The sequence below is a fragment of the Bos indicus genome, chromosome 8 (genome assembly GCF_029378745.1).
Source record: "Bos indicus isolate NIAB-ARS_2022 breed Sahiwal x Tharparkar chromosome 8, NIAB-ARS_B.indTharparkar_mat_pri_1.0, whole genome shotgun sequence".
NCBI classification, from domain to species: domain Eukaryota; kingdom Metazoa; phylum Chordata; class Mammalia; order Artiodactyla; family Bovidae; genus Bos; species Bos indicus.
The window spans coordinates 17133353-17151636 of record NC_091767.1 but is presented as its reverse complement, the minus strand read 5'-3'; the positions used below and the strand labels follow the sequence as shown (position 1 = coordinate 17151636).

General features: G+C 38.0%; 1 protein-coding gene across 2 annotated transcripts in view; it reads right to left on the bottom strand.

The window, feature by feature from the left end:
- Positions 1-17936, bottom strand: part of PLAA (phospholipase A2 activating protein) — a 40321-nt gene extending 22385 nt beyond the window's left edge. The window contains exons 1-5 of one of the 2 annotated variants that reach the window (XM_019965869.2): positions 17453-17936; positions 10135-10328; positions 2708-2808; positions 2505-2625; positions 375-542 (exon numbers count right to left, since the gene is read on the bottom strand). In XM_019965869.2, the coding sequence (XP_019821428.2) occupies positions 375-542; positions 2505-2625; positions 2708-2808; positions 10135-10328; positions 17453-17601 (733 nt within the window). In that variant the 5' untranslated portion in view covers positions 17602-17936. The remainder of the gene's footprint in view (positions 1-374; positions 543-2504; positions 2626-2707; positions 2809-10134; positions 10329-17452) is intronic. The other variant, XM_070794187.1, reaches the window with a different exon arrangement.
- Positions 17937-18284: the final 348 nt, after the last annotated feature.

Here is an 18284-nt window from a genome sequence, read left to right as displayed (position 1 = left end):
AGTACTTATAAATTATAGTTCTAAATTTTATGTATATGTCACTTATACCATATACAACTTCAAAAAATTACATTTTTGTATGTTCACATCTTACTATACTTTACACCAATAAATTGTATGAAATCTTTCTTCAGATGCCCAAGAACCTTTTACAACACAACCATCAAGTCTGAATGAATATAAAGATGATCATAACAGTTTTCTCCTTAGAAAAAATATATTTACAAAATAAAGTTACTAAATTATTCAAGTTACAGTTAGTAAACTGAAAACTGATTTAAACCATTAGCACTCTCCACCACCTCCCAACCTCAAGATGGGACAGAACAACACTCAACACAGAATTTTAAATATGTAGTATAAGACAATCTTACCTTTACAATTTGGAAAGACAGATATGCTATAAATATAATTTGTATGACCATAAAATACTTCAAGACACTCGCCAGTGATTTGCCACCTTCTAATACTAGCATCATTTGCACAGGAGAGAAATTCTGTTTCACTCAAAATTGCCAAGCCTCTTACACAGTCTTCATGCCCTGTATTAAAATATATATATAAATCAATAAGAATGGATCATTTGGTTGATGGCTCTATGTATTTTAATTTACTAACACTATTAAACATACCAGTGAATATTAAAAACTGATTTTCAAGTTAGAGAAATACATTTTTTTCCCCTTAGAAAAGCCTGGTAGCCAAAATTGGTAGTGTAGTTTTGGCAGTATTTTTTAATCACCAGTCTTAGGAAGTTATTTTATATTTATCATATCTTCTCTACATTATTTCTTAAAACCCTCTAGAAATGGGATTTTGATCCATACAATTTTTTTTTAAAGGAAATCCTTTATTTATTTGTTGGCTGTGTGGCATGTGGGGCCTTAGTTCCCAACCAGGGATCAGACCTGATCACCTGTGGTAGAAGCGTGAAGTCTTAACCACTGGACTGACAGGGGAAGTTCCCCCATGATTTTTACTTGAGAATTCATTTCAACTTTTTTTTTCCCAGTAACAAGAGTTATTATTCATAACATACATAATACTCAAATATAACACATGAATAACAAAGTAAATAGCTCCTCAATTTCTCACTACATAATACTAAGATTAGTATTTATAAAGCACCAAGAAAACAAAAACCAGGATTACAAAAAAGATTTCAATTATTTAAGAGTTTGAAATAAAATCTATCATAGGATAAACTTTATTCAAATGTGAAATAGGTTGAGAGAGATTAATTTATCTAAAACCACACAATTAGTGGCAGAGCTAAAGCAAGAATTCAAGTTTCCTGCCTCTTATTTCCTACCTCTTTTGATTCAAATAACAACTTCTCTTACTCTTTTAATTCAACCAAAACATATAAAGCTAAACATTGTTGCTTTACCAAGGGAAATATTTCTTAATTTATATAAATGAAGGCATTAAAATGATAAAATAAAAATTAAGCACTTGATTTTTTTAAAAGGGCAAGAATTTACTGAATTAAAACTTGTTATTGTATAGCTAGATTATATATACGTGTATGTATTTATTCCTCTCAAAGGACATTAAATGTTTTTAAAAACATAATGAGATTCAATTTTTTCAATATTAATTGAGGCACTGTAGATGTCGCTACAATGTTTTTTAAAATGACAAAACATTTTCAGAAGTTTGTAATCTAATAAAGGAGATCAGACATCTAAACCTTTCCCATGCTCAGTATTTGCTGATTTAGATTACCTATAACAGATTAATAAAACTTGACACATATAGTGTATGTATGGAAGCAGAAACAGAGGGATGTTCTGACTCATTGTCCATTTTCCACCTACAGATAGTTTTTTTATCTGCACAAGGGACTTCTTGCAGCATTATCCAAGATGTTGATCAACTTTAAGGAATAAATAGAAGCAAGGAAAAACAAACAAAAATCGCATCAAAAATTTAAGTGCCACACAAATAAATCATCAGTACTAATATTAGACAGCCAATTCCTCATTTTAGGAGTTATTTAATAGCTGAGGTTTTACAAGACTACCCACCTGAAAGTACAACATAAACAAAGCCTGAAAATTCTTATTATTAAACAATGTATTTCAATATTAATAAAAGCATGAGTGAGGTTGTCCACACATATGAAGGTAACTCAATTGACCCACACTTAGTAAGACTTATGCTTGGAAGTTTCAGGCTAAATCGTTCAAATGACAACCAAAACATAACTGAGTACCAAAAATTACATAAATAACGTACATAGAAGCACATAGCCATATTATAGTTTATGAAGTAGCTATTTATTAGCCCATATCTGGTTGTCTTATGACAGATCTCAGCACAGCTTTTAAAAAGATATGACATATTAACTGTCAGAAAATTTATACTCACCCAAATTAAATGGCTGAAATACACTGATGTTTTTCAAGTATCACTTTAAAACTTCTAAACTAAAAAAAAAAAAAATCACCTGTGCAAATATGAAGCAAAGAGATTACAAAAGCTGTCTACTGTGATCTTACCAGAAAAAGTCCTCTCGCATCTTCCAGCTTTCCACAGTTTAATAGTCTTGTCTGCTGATCCAGTTAGCATTAAGCCCTGTTCAGGTAGTATCTTTACTGCCCAAACTGCAGCTGTATGACCCTGTGAGGAAAATGGGTATTAAGTTGCCACAGAATCATCATATTTAATTATTTTATCAAATACTTGCACAGAACTACTGTACCTGTAAGGTCATCATGCATTTGTCATTCAGCCAGACTTTAGCAGTTGTGTCCCATGAGCCACTAAGTAATGTCCCAAACTTGCCAGATGAAAGACTACAAACTAAAGGAGAAAAAGGTTAATTAACATATTTGCATAGAGAAAAATGCTCAATCTTGCCAGTTACTAAAACACTACAATTTTAAGTTCACTTTATGAAGTGAGGGTATTTAGCTAATTAAGGCTTAACTCAATGGAAATACAGAAAAGTACAGATTCTAGGGCCAAGCTCCCTGGATCCAAGTCGTAACCATTCCATTTAGGAGCTATCTGACCATAGGGATATTATTTAACATCAGATTCCTCATCTGTAAAAGGAGGGAGCAGGATTAAGTGGGTTGCACAATCCCTTCCAGTTCTAAGAAACTATACAGAAAAATAATGCAAAAAAGATTTTGGAACACTACATAGTTATTTAGGGTCACACTAGTCAACATGACAAAAAAACTATAGAGTCAAGCTAAGTGTTCAACAGTAATGAGATGGCTAATTAAATGCTTTACCTTGATGTAAAACCGTACAAGCTAAAAATTATAAATATGAAAAATTATCTAAAAACATGGAAACAAAAAAGTCAAGAGTTCTGATTTAAAATGGCAGACTGTCCACAGTAATGCTATAAATGGTCTTAATTTACAAGGACAAAGAAGACAAAATAATATAACTGACTTAGCAAAAAGGAAGAGGTTACACCGAAAGAGATTAGAAGCAGAGTAACTGGCCCCACAAAACTATGGATACTAAATAGTATCCACTAGGTTCCACAGAGGATAGGGCTAAGCAGAGAACCTAAGAAATGAGAACAGTGATTCAAAGCCTGCACACAATGCAGTGAAACACTAGAACTCTCCTCTCAGCCTACAGTGTCAGGAAAGCACATCCTCACCCATTGCAGGAAGGAGATAGGAGGTTTATCCTCTGGAGGAACTGCAGCTGAGTTTCTAGACTCAGGTCATCAGGCATAATAAATGGCTGGAATAAGGAGCCCCAAGAAACACAGAATAAGCAGAATAAGCAGAAAGTCTCCATCCTAAAATGTGGTACCTATACCTGCTCCCACAAAACCAGCAGTCAGGCATATATCGATCTCCATTCACCTAGGCAAGAGGCAGGAGCATTCTCAGAGGACTGAATAATGTTCAAGAACTCCAGATGCAGACATTTGAAAGGATTTCCATCTAAAATGTCAGGCCATCAGCTCAACCTCTAACAAAGACCACCAATCACCAAGCTCCATCCACTTGAAAAAGAAAAACCACAACAAAGAAACAGAAAAATAAGGGGGAAAAGGGCTTGAGATATCCATAAGAAACAAATCCAATTTCAGAAATCAGAAGAAAAATCTTCAATCTGATATTATTTGCAAACAGGTATTATATAAAAAAAGAACTAATGAGAGACCAAGAAAAATAAATGCTAAAAATAGAAGAACCAAACTAAAAAACCAGGGGGAAAAATCTGAGAATTGGACCCAAACAGCAAAGATACAGAAAACAAGAAAGGATAGTTAAGAAAGTTAGAAAACAATTTTAGAATGTCAAACATCTAAGTAACAGAGATTCCATGAAGAAGTAACTGGGGAAAGAGGAGAAATTGGGGCAGAAAACAAAGAAACAGTATAAGAAAGATTCCCTCAAAGTGAAGGTCAAGATATCCAGACTGAATGAACCTACAGAAGTATCCAGTGAAAGGCACTTTAAGAAACAGAGACAGAGATGCACTGTGGTATTTCATAACATTAGAAATAGAGAAGATCCCAAAAGTTTGGGAAGGGACCAGAAGTGTCCCATAGAAAAGACAGGGGAAATGCATCAAATTTCTAAATAACACCATACACTGAAAGACAATAGAGCAATGCCTTCAAAATTCTGAAGTTAAATGGATTTAACACAGGATTCTACATCTAGCCAAATTAACAGTCAAATATAAGACTAGAATAAAGCTATTTTCCAATATGCAAATGCAAAATATATTTAACCCCCATGTTACAGCTTTCTTAGGAAGCTGCAACAGCTGTATTATACTAAAGAGTAAGCTAAGAATGATGTAAACAAGGGATCTAGGAAATAGGGAAATCTGGAGATGACATTAACCCAGGGAGTATGAATGCAACAGGTGACTAAAAGGTACCAAGAGGGAGGTTTCCAGGAAGCACATGGAACATGTAAAGATTTAATGTGCATGGTAGCCATTAGTGATATTCATAAAATATTGTCTGCTCTTTACCTTCTAAGCAAATTATAAGACTGAACTGCTTCAGTTCCTTTGGCCTCAGGCATGTTACATGACTTGTTCTGGCATTGAAAAATTGAGCAGCAATCATGTTATTTCCAGGTGGAAGCTTTAAAAACAGGAGCTAAATTAGGCCATGCTCCTCCCCACTGCTCCAGCATCTGTGAAAGCACATGCTGCACTGGAGCCTGTCATCTGGATACCTGCTGCACTGGAGCTATAAGAAGCAAACAAGCTGACTGCATTAAGCCACTGTGACCCTGGAGCTGTCTGTTACCACAGTGTCACCTAGCCTACTTCACTGAGTCAGAATTAGCAGCAAAAGTGAGGCACCACTAAAGCAAGTACCTGAAATATATGGGATTAGTTTAACAGACAGGTGATGAGGAGATTGCTAACAGAGAGGAGACCAATGATCCTTATTACATAGTAAGGAACATTTGGTAAAGCTGCCACTGGCATTAACTCAGGACATGATAAATTTGTTTTCTAAGGAAAAGAGGCTGGAAAATGGGACTCCTGCGTTAGGAGTCATTTACTATTGGATGCATCTGGCTAGGTAGTAAAAGAAAGGAATGAGATCAAGAACTGGCTGGCTCCTAAGCAGGAATGAAGAGTCCAAACCTAGGGATTTGCAGAGCTGAAAGAGCCAACTGCTTCTCAAGCCCAGATGAAAAATATAAACCCTAGAAGTCCTTTCAGCACCAAAGGACAAGTGACATCCAGCTACATAACAGGTACAACTCAGAAACACAGCCATCCGTCCTACACAGTGCCAAACTTCCAAATGGATGTAAAGTATGTTTCAAAGCAAAGAAAATTAAGGTTGTTGCCATGAACATAAACGCTTTCAACCGGGAAAATAGCTCAGGGAAAAGAACCTAAAGGCTCAGCTTTTCCGGTTAACTCATGTCCTTGGAAGGAAAGTTATGACCAACCTAGATAGCATATTAAAAAGCAGAGATATTACTTTGCCAACAAAGGTCCGTCTAGTCAAGGCTATGGTTTTCCCTGTGGTCATGTGTGGATGTGAGAGTTGGACTGTGAAGAAAGCTGAGCGCCGAAGAATTGCTGCTTTTGAACTGTGGTGTTGGAGAAGACTCTTTGAGAGTCCCTTGGACTGCAAGGAGATCCAACCAGTCCATCCTAAAGGAGATCAGTGCTGGGTGTTCTTTGGAAGGACTGATGCTAAAGCTGAAACTCCAACACTTTGGCCACCTCATGCAAAGAGTTGACTCATTGGAAAAGACTCTGATGCTGGGAGGGATTGGGGGCAGGAGGAGAAGGGGACGACAGAGGATGACATGGCTGGATGGCATCACCAACTCAATGGACATGAGTCTGAGTGAACTCCGGGAGTTGGTGATGGACAGGGAGGCCTGGCGTGCTGCAATTCATGGGGTCGCAAAGAGTCAGATACGACTGAGTGATGAACTGAGCTGAACTGAATGTAACTGGAAAGTGTTATACATATGTTGACTAAAAAACAGGACGACTCTACCATTTAGAACACAAAATCTGGGCTAGAAAGCTGACAAAAAAACAACATGACATAAGGATGTCAATCATTAATTTCTTCATCTTCAACTCACTGATGTGGTATTTTTCAAATTAAAAAAGTTTAAAAGAAAGAAATGACACTGGCCCCAAATCATCAAGCAACTTAACAAAATAATAAAAGATAACCTATGATAAACTAGAAATAAAGCAAGCAGAAAAAATACCCTTAAAATATGAAGCAATATTTTTACTGCACAGGTTTCTATGAGAAACACCTTTACAAAATCAAGATACATATGATTACATAAAATAAACCTTTGCATTACAAAAACAGGAAAACAAGAATATAGCTCTCAGGGGGACAAAATGCCAACGAGCCTTCCATATTTAAAAAAATGCCCCCCTCCATAATGAGAGATGCAAATTACCCCATCCTAAAACATCATTTTGGCAACAATCTAAAAATCTGACAACATATTTGACTGGTAAGGGAAGAAGGGATTCAAAATTGCTGCTGGAAATGCAATAAAGGTTATGACACCAAATTAGGGGGTTTGGCAATAATTAATAAAATTACATATGCATTTACCCTTTGATCCAGAATTGGATATCATACCTAAATTACACTCACACACACATAAAAACCCAACCAAAAGACATTTGTACGAGCAAAAGATTGGAAACTTAGATATCCATCAATAGGAGACCAGTTGAATAAGCTAAAATAGCTTTAGTATAGCTACACAATGAAATATAATGCCACTGTAAAAATGAACGAAGATTTCTATATACAGCAATAAAGTATTCCAGGACAGTATTATCAAGTAAAAATAGCCAGGGTAGAAAACTAAATACAGTATGTTACCTTCTATCTAAGAAAGGGGTAACATAGATATGCTATTTTTTTTGTTTTTTTTCCAGAAAGAACAGAGCTATTAATAAAAAACTAGTCACTTACAGGGAGGGGATATATATATATATATATATATATATATATAAAATTATGACTGATTCAAATTGCAGAATGGCAGAAACTGACACAACACTGTAAAGCAATTTTCCTCCAATTAACAAAAATTAAAATTTCACATGAAAATAGAATAATACAAAAAATTACTTATAAGAAAAGGATGGTGTGAGAAAGCAACACAGACTTCTCTGAACTCACCGTGTTAAACAGCTTTTTCTTTGTAAACTGTATGTTTAATTACAAAACAAAATTAATTAAAAAAAAATCCTGGACCACAACTCAAATTGAGGTTTCTAAATACTATCTCCCACTAAAAGAAAAACATAAGGTTCTTGGCAAAATTGTTGACTTCAGGTCTAGAACATTCTATAGTATCTAAAGTAAGGGCTTACCAAGAAGCCACAGGGGTGTGGAAAAAAGGGAACGTTCTTGCACTGTTGGTGGGAATAAAAATTGATACAGCCACTATGGAAGATAGTATGGAGATTCCTTAAAAAACTAGGAATAAAACGACCATATGACCCAGCAATCCCACTCCTAGGCATATACCCTGAAAAAGACACATGTATCCCATTGTTCGCTGCAGCACTATTTACAATAGCTAGAACATGGAAGGAACCTAGATGTCCATCGACAGATGAATGGATAAAGAAGTTGTGATACACAATGTACACAATGGGATATTACTCAGCCATAAAAGGAATGCATTTGAGACAGTTCTGATGCAGTAGATGAACCTAGAATCTATTATACAGAGTGAAGTGAGTCAGAGAGAGAGAGATAAATATTGTATTCTAACGCACATATAAGGAATCTAGAAAAATGGTACTGAAGAATTTATTTACAGGGCAACAATGGAGAAACAGACATAGAGAATAGACTTATCGACATGGGGAGAGGGGAGGAGAGGGTGAGACGTATGGCAAGAGTAACATGGAAACTTACACTACCATACGTAAAATAGATAGCCAATGGGAATTTGCTGTTTGACTCAGGAAACTCAAACAGGGCCTCCGTATCAACCTAGAGGAGTGGGATGGGGAGAGAGATGGGAGGGAGGTTCAAAAGTGAGGGGATATATGTATACCTATGGCTGATTCATGTTGAGGTTTGACAGAAAACAACAAATTCTTTTAAACAATTATCCTTCAATAAAAAATAAAAAAAAAAAAAGAAGACGCCATAGGAACCAATTGTTTAAAGAAGCTTTCAATTGGGACAGTTTGAGAATCAAAAAAGAAAACAAGATGTTAGGGAATCAACTCATTCTGAAACTATCAAAAGAGGTGGGGGAGGGCAGAAGGCAAGCATTTACCTGTCTTTTCTGGGTAAGTGTGCCACAGGGTAAACAAACAGTAGATGTGGTAGGTTCTTAACTAAACATGCTAGGTATTAAATCCAGAAATAATGGCAGAATTAGAGTAAATTTTTTTTTTGAGGGGTCAACAAGCTACGGCCTGTGGGCCACCTGTTTTTGTACGGTGCACAAACTAATAATAGTTTTTATATTTTTAAGTGGGTGAGAGGAAAATAAGGCACTTCTTGACATATGAAAATTATATGACATTCATATTTCAGTGTCTATAAATAAAGCTTTACTGAAACACAGACATGTTCACTCATTTATTTACTGTCAATGGCTGCTTCTCCATGCAACAGCAGAGGTGAGCAGTTATGAAAGTGACTGCATGGCTTGCAAATCCTAAAATATTTACTATCTTGCCCTGTACAGACAAAGTTTACCAAACCCTATTATAGTGCTATACATTGAACTATTTACAAATGAAATAGTATATTGGAAATTTCCTTTAAAATAATGTTCTGGAAGGGGCAGAAGATGAAACCAAATAGGCCATATGTTGATAATCCTTAAAGCTATGCAAATACATGGGTGGAAGAGAGCATTATAGTATTTCTCTTAAAATACGTTGTCTCTACTTTTATACACATTTGAGGATGTCCTTTAAAAAAAGTTCTAAAAAAATCTGTATCACTCTGTATTGCAGATTTCCCATACCTACACACAAAGCATTTTGCAAACTCCTTAAAGGAATTCAGTTTAGAATGCTTATGGGCCATACTATTTGTTTACAGATATCCCAAACTATTCCAGACACAACAACAACAAAAAGTACACATACTGTATTGATTAACTGTATCATTTTATAACCAAGAGCTGTTAAGCAATCACAAGTCCAGGAATATAACAGAAACAGAAATATATACAAATCACAGAAAACATTATTCAAAAGTATTAAATACTCTCATATAATGATATCAGATCCCCTACATACATTCCTTCTGAGACTTAATTTGCTGCATAAATACGGAAATAACAGTCCAAAGATAAAGGAAGTGCTCTCAGTTTTCCGGAGTAAATGAATTCCTTACAAAATTTTGGTTGAAAAGCCAAAATTACAAAGCTTATAAAACTATAATCTCTCCCTTTTATAACTGAAATCTTTGCTTTTTACGTATATAAGTATGTCAGCCCTTACTGATGACAGTAAGTCTATAACAGAGAATTTATAGAACAATGATGATTCAAAAGGTTTTCTGTATCAAGCCACAGTGATAGGTAATAATAATAATAATAATAATAAAACCAGGGAAAGCTGATGTAAGAATTTTATCTTCAAAAAGATGACACTTATTCAAACAGAAAAATGCCAAAGTGTTACACTCACCAGTGTTTTTGTGACCTTTTAGTACATAAAGTGGTGCTGGACTCTCAAGTGAAAAAACGCAAATATTGTGGTCATTTCCTCCAGTGGCGATTAGTCCATGAGGGTACACGTCACTTGAAGGTATGATGCATACACAAGAGACAAAATTGGAGTGGCCACTCATACAGTGCATTTCTGTAAAGCCCCTGTTAGGACTGGAAAGACATGACAGTTAATAAGATATACACTGGTCCCCTTATTTTATTTCTACTTATCAGCCGTTGTTACCCTAAGAAATTTCTAGTGAAGTGAAACATTCATGCAACTGGGATAATGGAATCTACTATCTATAAGCCTAAAACTACTGAGGACCTTTTCGTACTATGAAACATTAACTTAGTATTCATTAGTATAGATACTAATACTAAGTAGCTAGACTATCAATCACACTCAATATGTGAACTAAAGGGACTAATACAGGGACATATAAATGACTGCTCTAGGGACACAGGATATTAATAACTGCCTGGGGATTAGAATAATTACCAAACTGTTATATATATCATTTACTTGGCATCACTGCCTTACATAACAAGACAAACAACAGATATACATATATATATACACACACCACGTGGAAGGCAATAAATTAGCTGCTGAGGGGAATTAAAGAATTATATTTCTGACTCAAACTAAATCAAGGAGTTTGTGGTTCAGCTAAAGGAGATAACACAAGTGTACATAAAGAGGGAAGAGTCCTAGATAAATATTGCACACACACTCATTCATTCCTTTTCCAAACACCATTATAACAATACATATTGTTTTGTATAATGCATATTCTGTTTCTATCTATGTTTATTTTAAGAAAGGTATTAAATCCCCAAGGTCAGAAAGAATAAGAAAAAAAAAAAAAGGAACAATTATAACACTGAATATGGAAAACTGACAGAAATGTAGTAACAGCCTTAGGATACGTGAATAAAATGAGTTCTAAACAGGAACAGGGAAAGTAAGAGGCCCAATTTACCAATGAACCTCCAAAAGGCTCAAGAATGAGCACCATTACGTATCTCTAGGAAATGGGGACCAAAAAAAGGAGGAACTAGAATTAGGAAAGCTAGTTGAAGGTCTTCAGAGTCAGAAGTGGAATCATTTCAAAAAATCTTCAAAGGAAGGTATTTGGTAGTAGCTATTTTTTTTTTCCTCCAAATCTTTTCTTTTTTTTAAATTTTATTTTAAATTAGAGGATAATTACCTTATGATGATATTGTGATGTTTCTGCCATACATCAACATGAATTGGCCATAGGTATACACATGTAAAATTTTAACTTGTCTATTTTGGTGTGGTTTTTTAAAAATGTGGTTTCAGAACCCATTTTATCAATAAGTCCAAAGAAATGTAAAAGATAAGACATCTTAAAAAGTCTATATTATATAAAGTACTAAATCTACCTAAATGTGCCCCTTAGCACTCTCTAGTACCAATGTTTGTGTGTAGTGTTCTGTGAAGCTCTTAATGGCAGAGTCCAGACTTGGTTTTTTTTTTCATCTTCCTAAATTTGCAGCACAGTGTTCTACATGATAATCATTAAGTACTTCTTGAATCAGTGGGGGGAAAAAATGCATACAGCATCAAGAAAAAACAAACAAACAAACAAACTGCCCCTTGTACCCAGCAAAAGTCAGAAGTTTTTTCTTCAGAAAAGTCTTTGGCTGGAAGGAGAGGGCGGTAACACAGGCACAGATGAGCCTTGGGGTATGGGTGGTGCATGGGTGAAAAATCCACCTGTGATGCAGAGGCCCTGGGTCAGGAAGATCCCCTGGGCGAGGAAATGACAATGCAGTCCAGTACTTTTCCCTGGAGAATCCCATGGACAGAAGAGCCTGAAGGACTATGATCCATAGGGTCACAGAGTCGACACAACTGAACACGCACACACCCTAATACTAAGCGCAGGATAAGAATTACTAGACATTTGGGCTAATATAGTGACCAAAACAAACAGGGAGGGGAAACAACCAATTTAGAGGAAACAGACCACTTAGGGAGAAAATAACTTAAAAATAAAAAATCAGCATTAGCATCCTTAGAGATATAAGATATTGCAACCATGAAACAAAAACATAATTTCACAAAAAGTCAAGGCAGTTTTTGAGAAAGTATAGTAGACAGAGAGAAAAAAAAGAGATACACAGAGAGAAATAAAAAAGCAATTTAAAAACAAGTTCAATATATGAATAAAAAGTTCCACAAAAGAAGACAGATAAAATGGAGACAATAAAACTAAAGAATTTAAGAAAACGTTCCAGAACATATGGACATGAGTTTTCACATTCAAAGAGGCAACATTTAATGAACCTGAAAAATGAATGAATGTAGACTGCCTTCCAGAGAGAAAAAAAAATAGGTCAAGAATCACAATGACTTCAGACTTACTGTAACACAATGAATACAATGGAATAATGGCTTCAAAATTCTGAAGAAAAATTATTTGGAAATTACAATGCTACAAACTTTTAAATTATTATTCAGGTAGCTAGGCAGGCTAAAATCATTTTCCAAATGTAGGTCTTAATACACTATCACTGTGCTGTATTTCAGGAAGCTCCTGGAGGATGTATTCTAATAAGGTGTCAAGGAAGAAAACCAAGAAAGTTTAAGGATAACTGATAGAAGAAATTCAATGCAAGAGTCCAAAAATGGCGTAAGAGGACAGTGAAGGAAGATCCCAGGACTAGTTGTGCACCAGATCAAGTGAGAAAGTGAAACTGTAAAACAACCAGTGTCTAGAGGTCTTGAAAGGAGATTTAGGTGATCCGTAAACAATATAAAGTTGAATTAGTGATGCATTCATAGAAAGTTAAAAACAAAAAACAAGATAATTATTAACTACAAGGAAATCATAAAATTGTTGAGGAAAAGCTACCATAGTTTATTCCACACCTCAGGTGTAGACAGATTCTGTACAGTCACAAAATACTGATTTAGTCTAAATTAAACTATAAGGGTCGGGGCATAGAAAGGATGCCTATTTGAGGCAGATTGGCAGAAAGCAGAAAAGAGAGCTATATTTTCATATTCCCTGATAAGAACTAACAGAAAACACTAAAACAGAGAACTAAAAAAATGTTTAAAGAAATAGCAGTATAGCACTTTATATACAAATATGGAAGAAAAATTAAAAAATAAGCCATTAAAAGAGATGAAAATTTTGCCTCCAAGAAAAGGGAATAGTGGGTTGGAGGGCAGAAAGTAATGGCTCTAATTTCTAAATAAACTCCACTGGACTAAGGACCCAAGTGCTGAGTAAACATGAGGGAGAAGTTACTCCAGCCTTGGCATGGTCAGGGAATATTTAATGAATGAGGCTGAATCTGAAGTTGGAGTCTTTCAAACACGGATAGTTTTCAAAAGGCAAAGCAATCACTGGTGATAGACTTGGGAAATCCAGTTTACTGTGAGGTGGGCTTCTAGAGGCTTGGAGCCATCTGCAATAACGGAATGTTGACTGGTTCAGGTCAATGTACAACCAAAAAATAAAGTCTCCAATCTGAAGCACCTTCAGAAGGCCTGGAGGCTTTCTGGGTTTTCAGAGGGTCCTTGTGAAAGATAAGGTATCAGATTTAGTCCACACTAGAACTATTTTGGGAGAAGGCAATGGCACCCCACTCCAGTACTCTTGCCTAGAAAATCCCACGGACGGAGGAGCCTGGTAGGCTGCAGTTCATGGGGTCTCGAAGAGTCGGACACAACTGAGTACTTCACTTTCACTTTTCACTTTCATGCATCGGAGAAGGAAATGGCAACCTGCTCCAGTGTTCTTGTCTGGAGAATCCCAGGGAGGGTGGAGCCTCATGGGCTGCTGTCTATGGGGTCGCACAGAGTCGGACACAATTGAAGAGACTTAGCAGCAGAACTATTTTGCCTCCTTGAAACTTAATTTCCCCTTCATTACCAATCCATCCCTACATTACCCTAATCCAGAACCCTATCAACAATGGACATGAGAAAACGAAAATGTGTCCTCTTTGGCTCCGAACATTTTACTGCACTTTACTAATTTCATTAATATACCATGAAATAAATAGAAACTGTCAGGATGTCAGCCTTGAGGAGACTTTTCATGACACTAAAGGTATGGCTGAGACACTAGTTCGGCTGCCTGAAGAGTGACTATGAGATGCTCTACTATAGTTCTACAGTTCTCTTGGAACTGAGAGGAAAACCACCTTATCACACCAATCCCACTATTGAGCCCTGTGCCTGGAAATAATCAGTGTTAGTCGAAAACCACATGTCTAAAAACAAAAACAAAAGTCTAAAAAACAAAACCAAAAGACAACATGAATTGAGTGAGAAAAACTAGTTATTAAAGAGAAGATCATTTCAGCTCAAAGTTCCTCATGTTTTTGTGATCCAGTGATTTAAGCTCTTGGCAATCTAGCACAGTCCTATAAAACATGTGAAAGTTTAAGGATTCAGCTATCCAACAGATTTCAACGATTACAACAAGCATTCTTCAACAACTCCTTACTGTGGCATTCATAACCTACTGGGCATGTGCTTCTACTGAATTCAACGTTAAATGCAGTTTAGTCAGTAATTGGTACTCAAATACACAAGAAGTTACATATCAGTGTTACCAAGTGGTTTGGCATATCATAAATCTCGAAGTTAGAGAAGACCTGATCCAGTTCAATATAGGAGTTTGCTCTATAAATCCCTAATTTTTCTTGGCTGCATGACTGCAAAAGCCTATAAACAGATCTCTTTCCACATTTATCCCTTTGCAATTCATTCTCCACATGAAGCTAGCAGAAACTTCTCCACAGGTAAATCAAATCATGCTGCTCCCTGCTGAAACTCTTTGGGGGCTTCTACCTACTAGCTCCTTTCCTTAGCCCTCTTCTGGGCACGTCCTGGCTTCTGCCTAAGACCTACCTGCACTTCACAGCTCATTCCCTCCTGCACACAGGGACTTTTCTTCTATTTGGTCCAGAGCTTGTCTGCTTTTCCTACTGCCTACAATACTCTTCCAATTGACTCACTTCCGTTCCTCATTCCCTTGACTACCTCCAGCTCAGTGCCTTTTAAGAAGAAATAAAAACCCAATACACCTTTCTCAGAGAAGCCTCCTTCTTAAACATCTCTCTCCACTCAACTCTCTATTTGTTTTCTTCACAGTACACATGCCAAAGTGTAATTATTTATTTGGTTGTTTTCTTCATCCATCTTCCCTCCTAGACTGTAGCTAAGATCCATAAACACAGGAAACTAGTCTTATTCTTCTTCTTCAGGATCACAAACAAAAAGGAGGCTCTCAATAAATAGTGATCATCTGAATTTATGGATGAAAATGTATGGTTTCATTGAGTGAAATCTCTGATGTGAGAATTACTACATAAACTCACTCACCTCAATTTTTCCCTTTCTAAAAAGAAATCTGCCTTCTAGGTCTTAAATTTCCTGTTTTGTTCAGTTCACTCAGTTGTGTCCAACTCTTTGCGACCCCATGGACCACAGCACGCCAGGCTTCCCTGTCCATCACCAACTCTTGAAGCCTACTCAAACTCATGTCCATTGACTCAGCAATGCCATCCAACCATCTGATTCTCTGTCGTCCACTTCTCCTCCCATCTTCAATTTTTCCCAGCATCAGGGTCTTTTCAAATGAGTCAGTTCTTTGCATAAGGTGGCCAAAGTATTGGAGTTTTAGTTTCAACATCCGTCCTTCCAATGAATATTCAGGGCTGATTTCTTTTAGGATGGACTGGTTGGATCTCCTTGTAGCCCCAGGGACTCTCAAGAGTCTTCTCCAACACCACAGCTCAAAAGCATCAATTCTTCGGCACTCAGCTTTCTTTATAGTCCAATACTCTCACGTGAAAACCCACAGCTTTGACTAGACGAACCTTTGTTGGCAAAGTAATGTCTCTGTTTTTTAATATGCTGTCTAGGTTGGTCATAACTTTTCTCCCAAGGAGTAAGCATCTTTTAATTTCATGGCTGCAGTCACCATTTGCAGTGGTCTTGGAGCCCCCCAAAATAAAATCTCTCGCTGTTTCCGTTGTTTCCCCATCTATTTGCCATGAAGTGATGGGATCAGATGCCATGATCTTAGTTTTCTGAATGCTGAGCTTTAAGCCAACTTTTTCACTCTCCTCTTTCACTTTCATCAAGAGGCTCGTCAGTTCTTCTTTGCTTTCTGCCATAAGTGTGTCATCTGAATAATGGACGTTATTGATACTTCTGGCAATCTTGATTTCAGCTTGTGCTTCATCCAGCCTGGAGTTTCGCACGATGTACTACACGGCATATAAGTTAAATAAGCAGGGTGACAAAATACAGCCTTGCGGTACTCTTTTCCCAATTTGGAACCAGTCTGTTGTTCCATGTCCAGTTCTAACTGTTGCTTCCTGACCTGCATACAGATTTCTCAGGAGGCAGGTCAGGTGGGCTGGTATTACCATCTCTTTCAGAATTTTCCAGTTTGTTGTGATCCACACAGCCAAAGGCTTTGGCATAGTCAATAAAGCAGAAGTAGATGTTTTTCTGGAACTCTCTTGCTTTTTCTGCGATCCAACAAATGTTGGCCATTTCAAAATCCAGCTTGAACATCTGGAAGTTCACTATCCACGTACTGTTGAAGCATTTCCTGTTACAACCAGCTAAATCAGGGCTAAACCCTTGAACCTGATTAATCTCTTGAAAATCTTTTGAAGGCAATGGGTTTTCTCTCAAGAAAACACCCTCTCCCCACATCCATAAAACAGTTGAGGAGTTTCCTCCCCTCCACTCAAGTCCATCACCTAACTCGGACTAAGAAACTCTGCGTTGGATAACGTGGAGAGGAGCCAAGGCAACTTCCTGCAATGCAATTTTTGAGAACCTTAGTTCTCAAATTTGAGGGAAGACTACAGAGCAAATTCTTAGTAAAGAAGAGGATTTACTTCAATCACGTGCCAGATGCCTTCACACTACCTCATTAATGAGGGTTCACCTGGCATCAAAAAATTTTCAAATCGAACACACGGCAAAATCATCGTTCACAAACTGAAGCCACAAAAAATAAAAGGATCGTCCAAGGTCACTCACTTTTTCAGTGGTCAAGTTAGGACAAGAAAGTAGGTCTCTATTTCCCTAACCTAGCACTCTTTCCACATAAATCTCACAGGTTTCTTACACGGCGTACCCAGAGAGCCAGTTATCTCAGAACTGGGAGGGAGCGCGGATCGCAGGGAAGGCCAGGAAGAGAGGGAAGGGGCACTCTCTTCCTGGACTCCGCAGGAAGCCTGCAGCACAACTGGGGGCTAACGGGACTCGGGGGGCTCACCTGTTTGGGACCCAGAGGCGGGTGGTGCGATCTCGGGACACGGACACAAAAGCCCCCGGTGGATAGAGGCAGCATACCAGGCCCCTCACGTCCAGCTCGTGGCCCGAGAGCGAGCAGCTCAGCCGGTATCTGCAGGAGCCGCTCGCCATAGCCCTGGTGGGTCCGGCGCCCGGGGCCGGGGCACCGCGCGAGCTCGGTCAGTCGGCGAGGCCCGGCGGGCGGCTGGAGAGCGCCTGCAAGTGAGGGACGCCGGGCCCGGAAGAACCCAAGGGCCGGCGGAAGGGCGGCAGGGAAGGGGCGCGCCGAGCGGGCCGAGTGACACAGCAACCCTGACATGCACACCGGAATTCATCATCGGCCTCAGCCCGCCATGACGCAGAGTGTGTGCGTCCTGAGTGCTGAGGCCGAGACGGAGACGACTGTCGCTTGGACCGCCAGCTGAGGAACAGATACCACCGCCGGCCTCTTCGTCTGGCCGCCCGAATCTGGTTCCTTTCCGAGCCCGAGTCCTCTCCGAGCCCTAGCTGAGCTTTTTATTTTGATACCGGATGTGGTCCGAACTACAAATCCCAGAATGCCATGCGTCAGCGGGGCGTGAGTCACAGGAGCGCCAAATCCGGGTGTTTTAAATCTTGGTCCGCCCGGCTGATTTGAGTTTTAAATGTTGGTCCGCCTGGCTAATTGAGTTCGCTTCGCGTGTTGTCTTGGGAGCAATCTTATTCCGATTTCCCCAACACTGCGTTGTCTCATGAGGTGTTGTGTTTTTTTTTGTTTGTTTTTTAATGTAAGACGAGAGAGCTTGGGACTAAACTGGAAACAATCACTTGCCTTA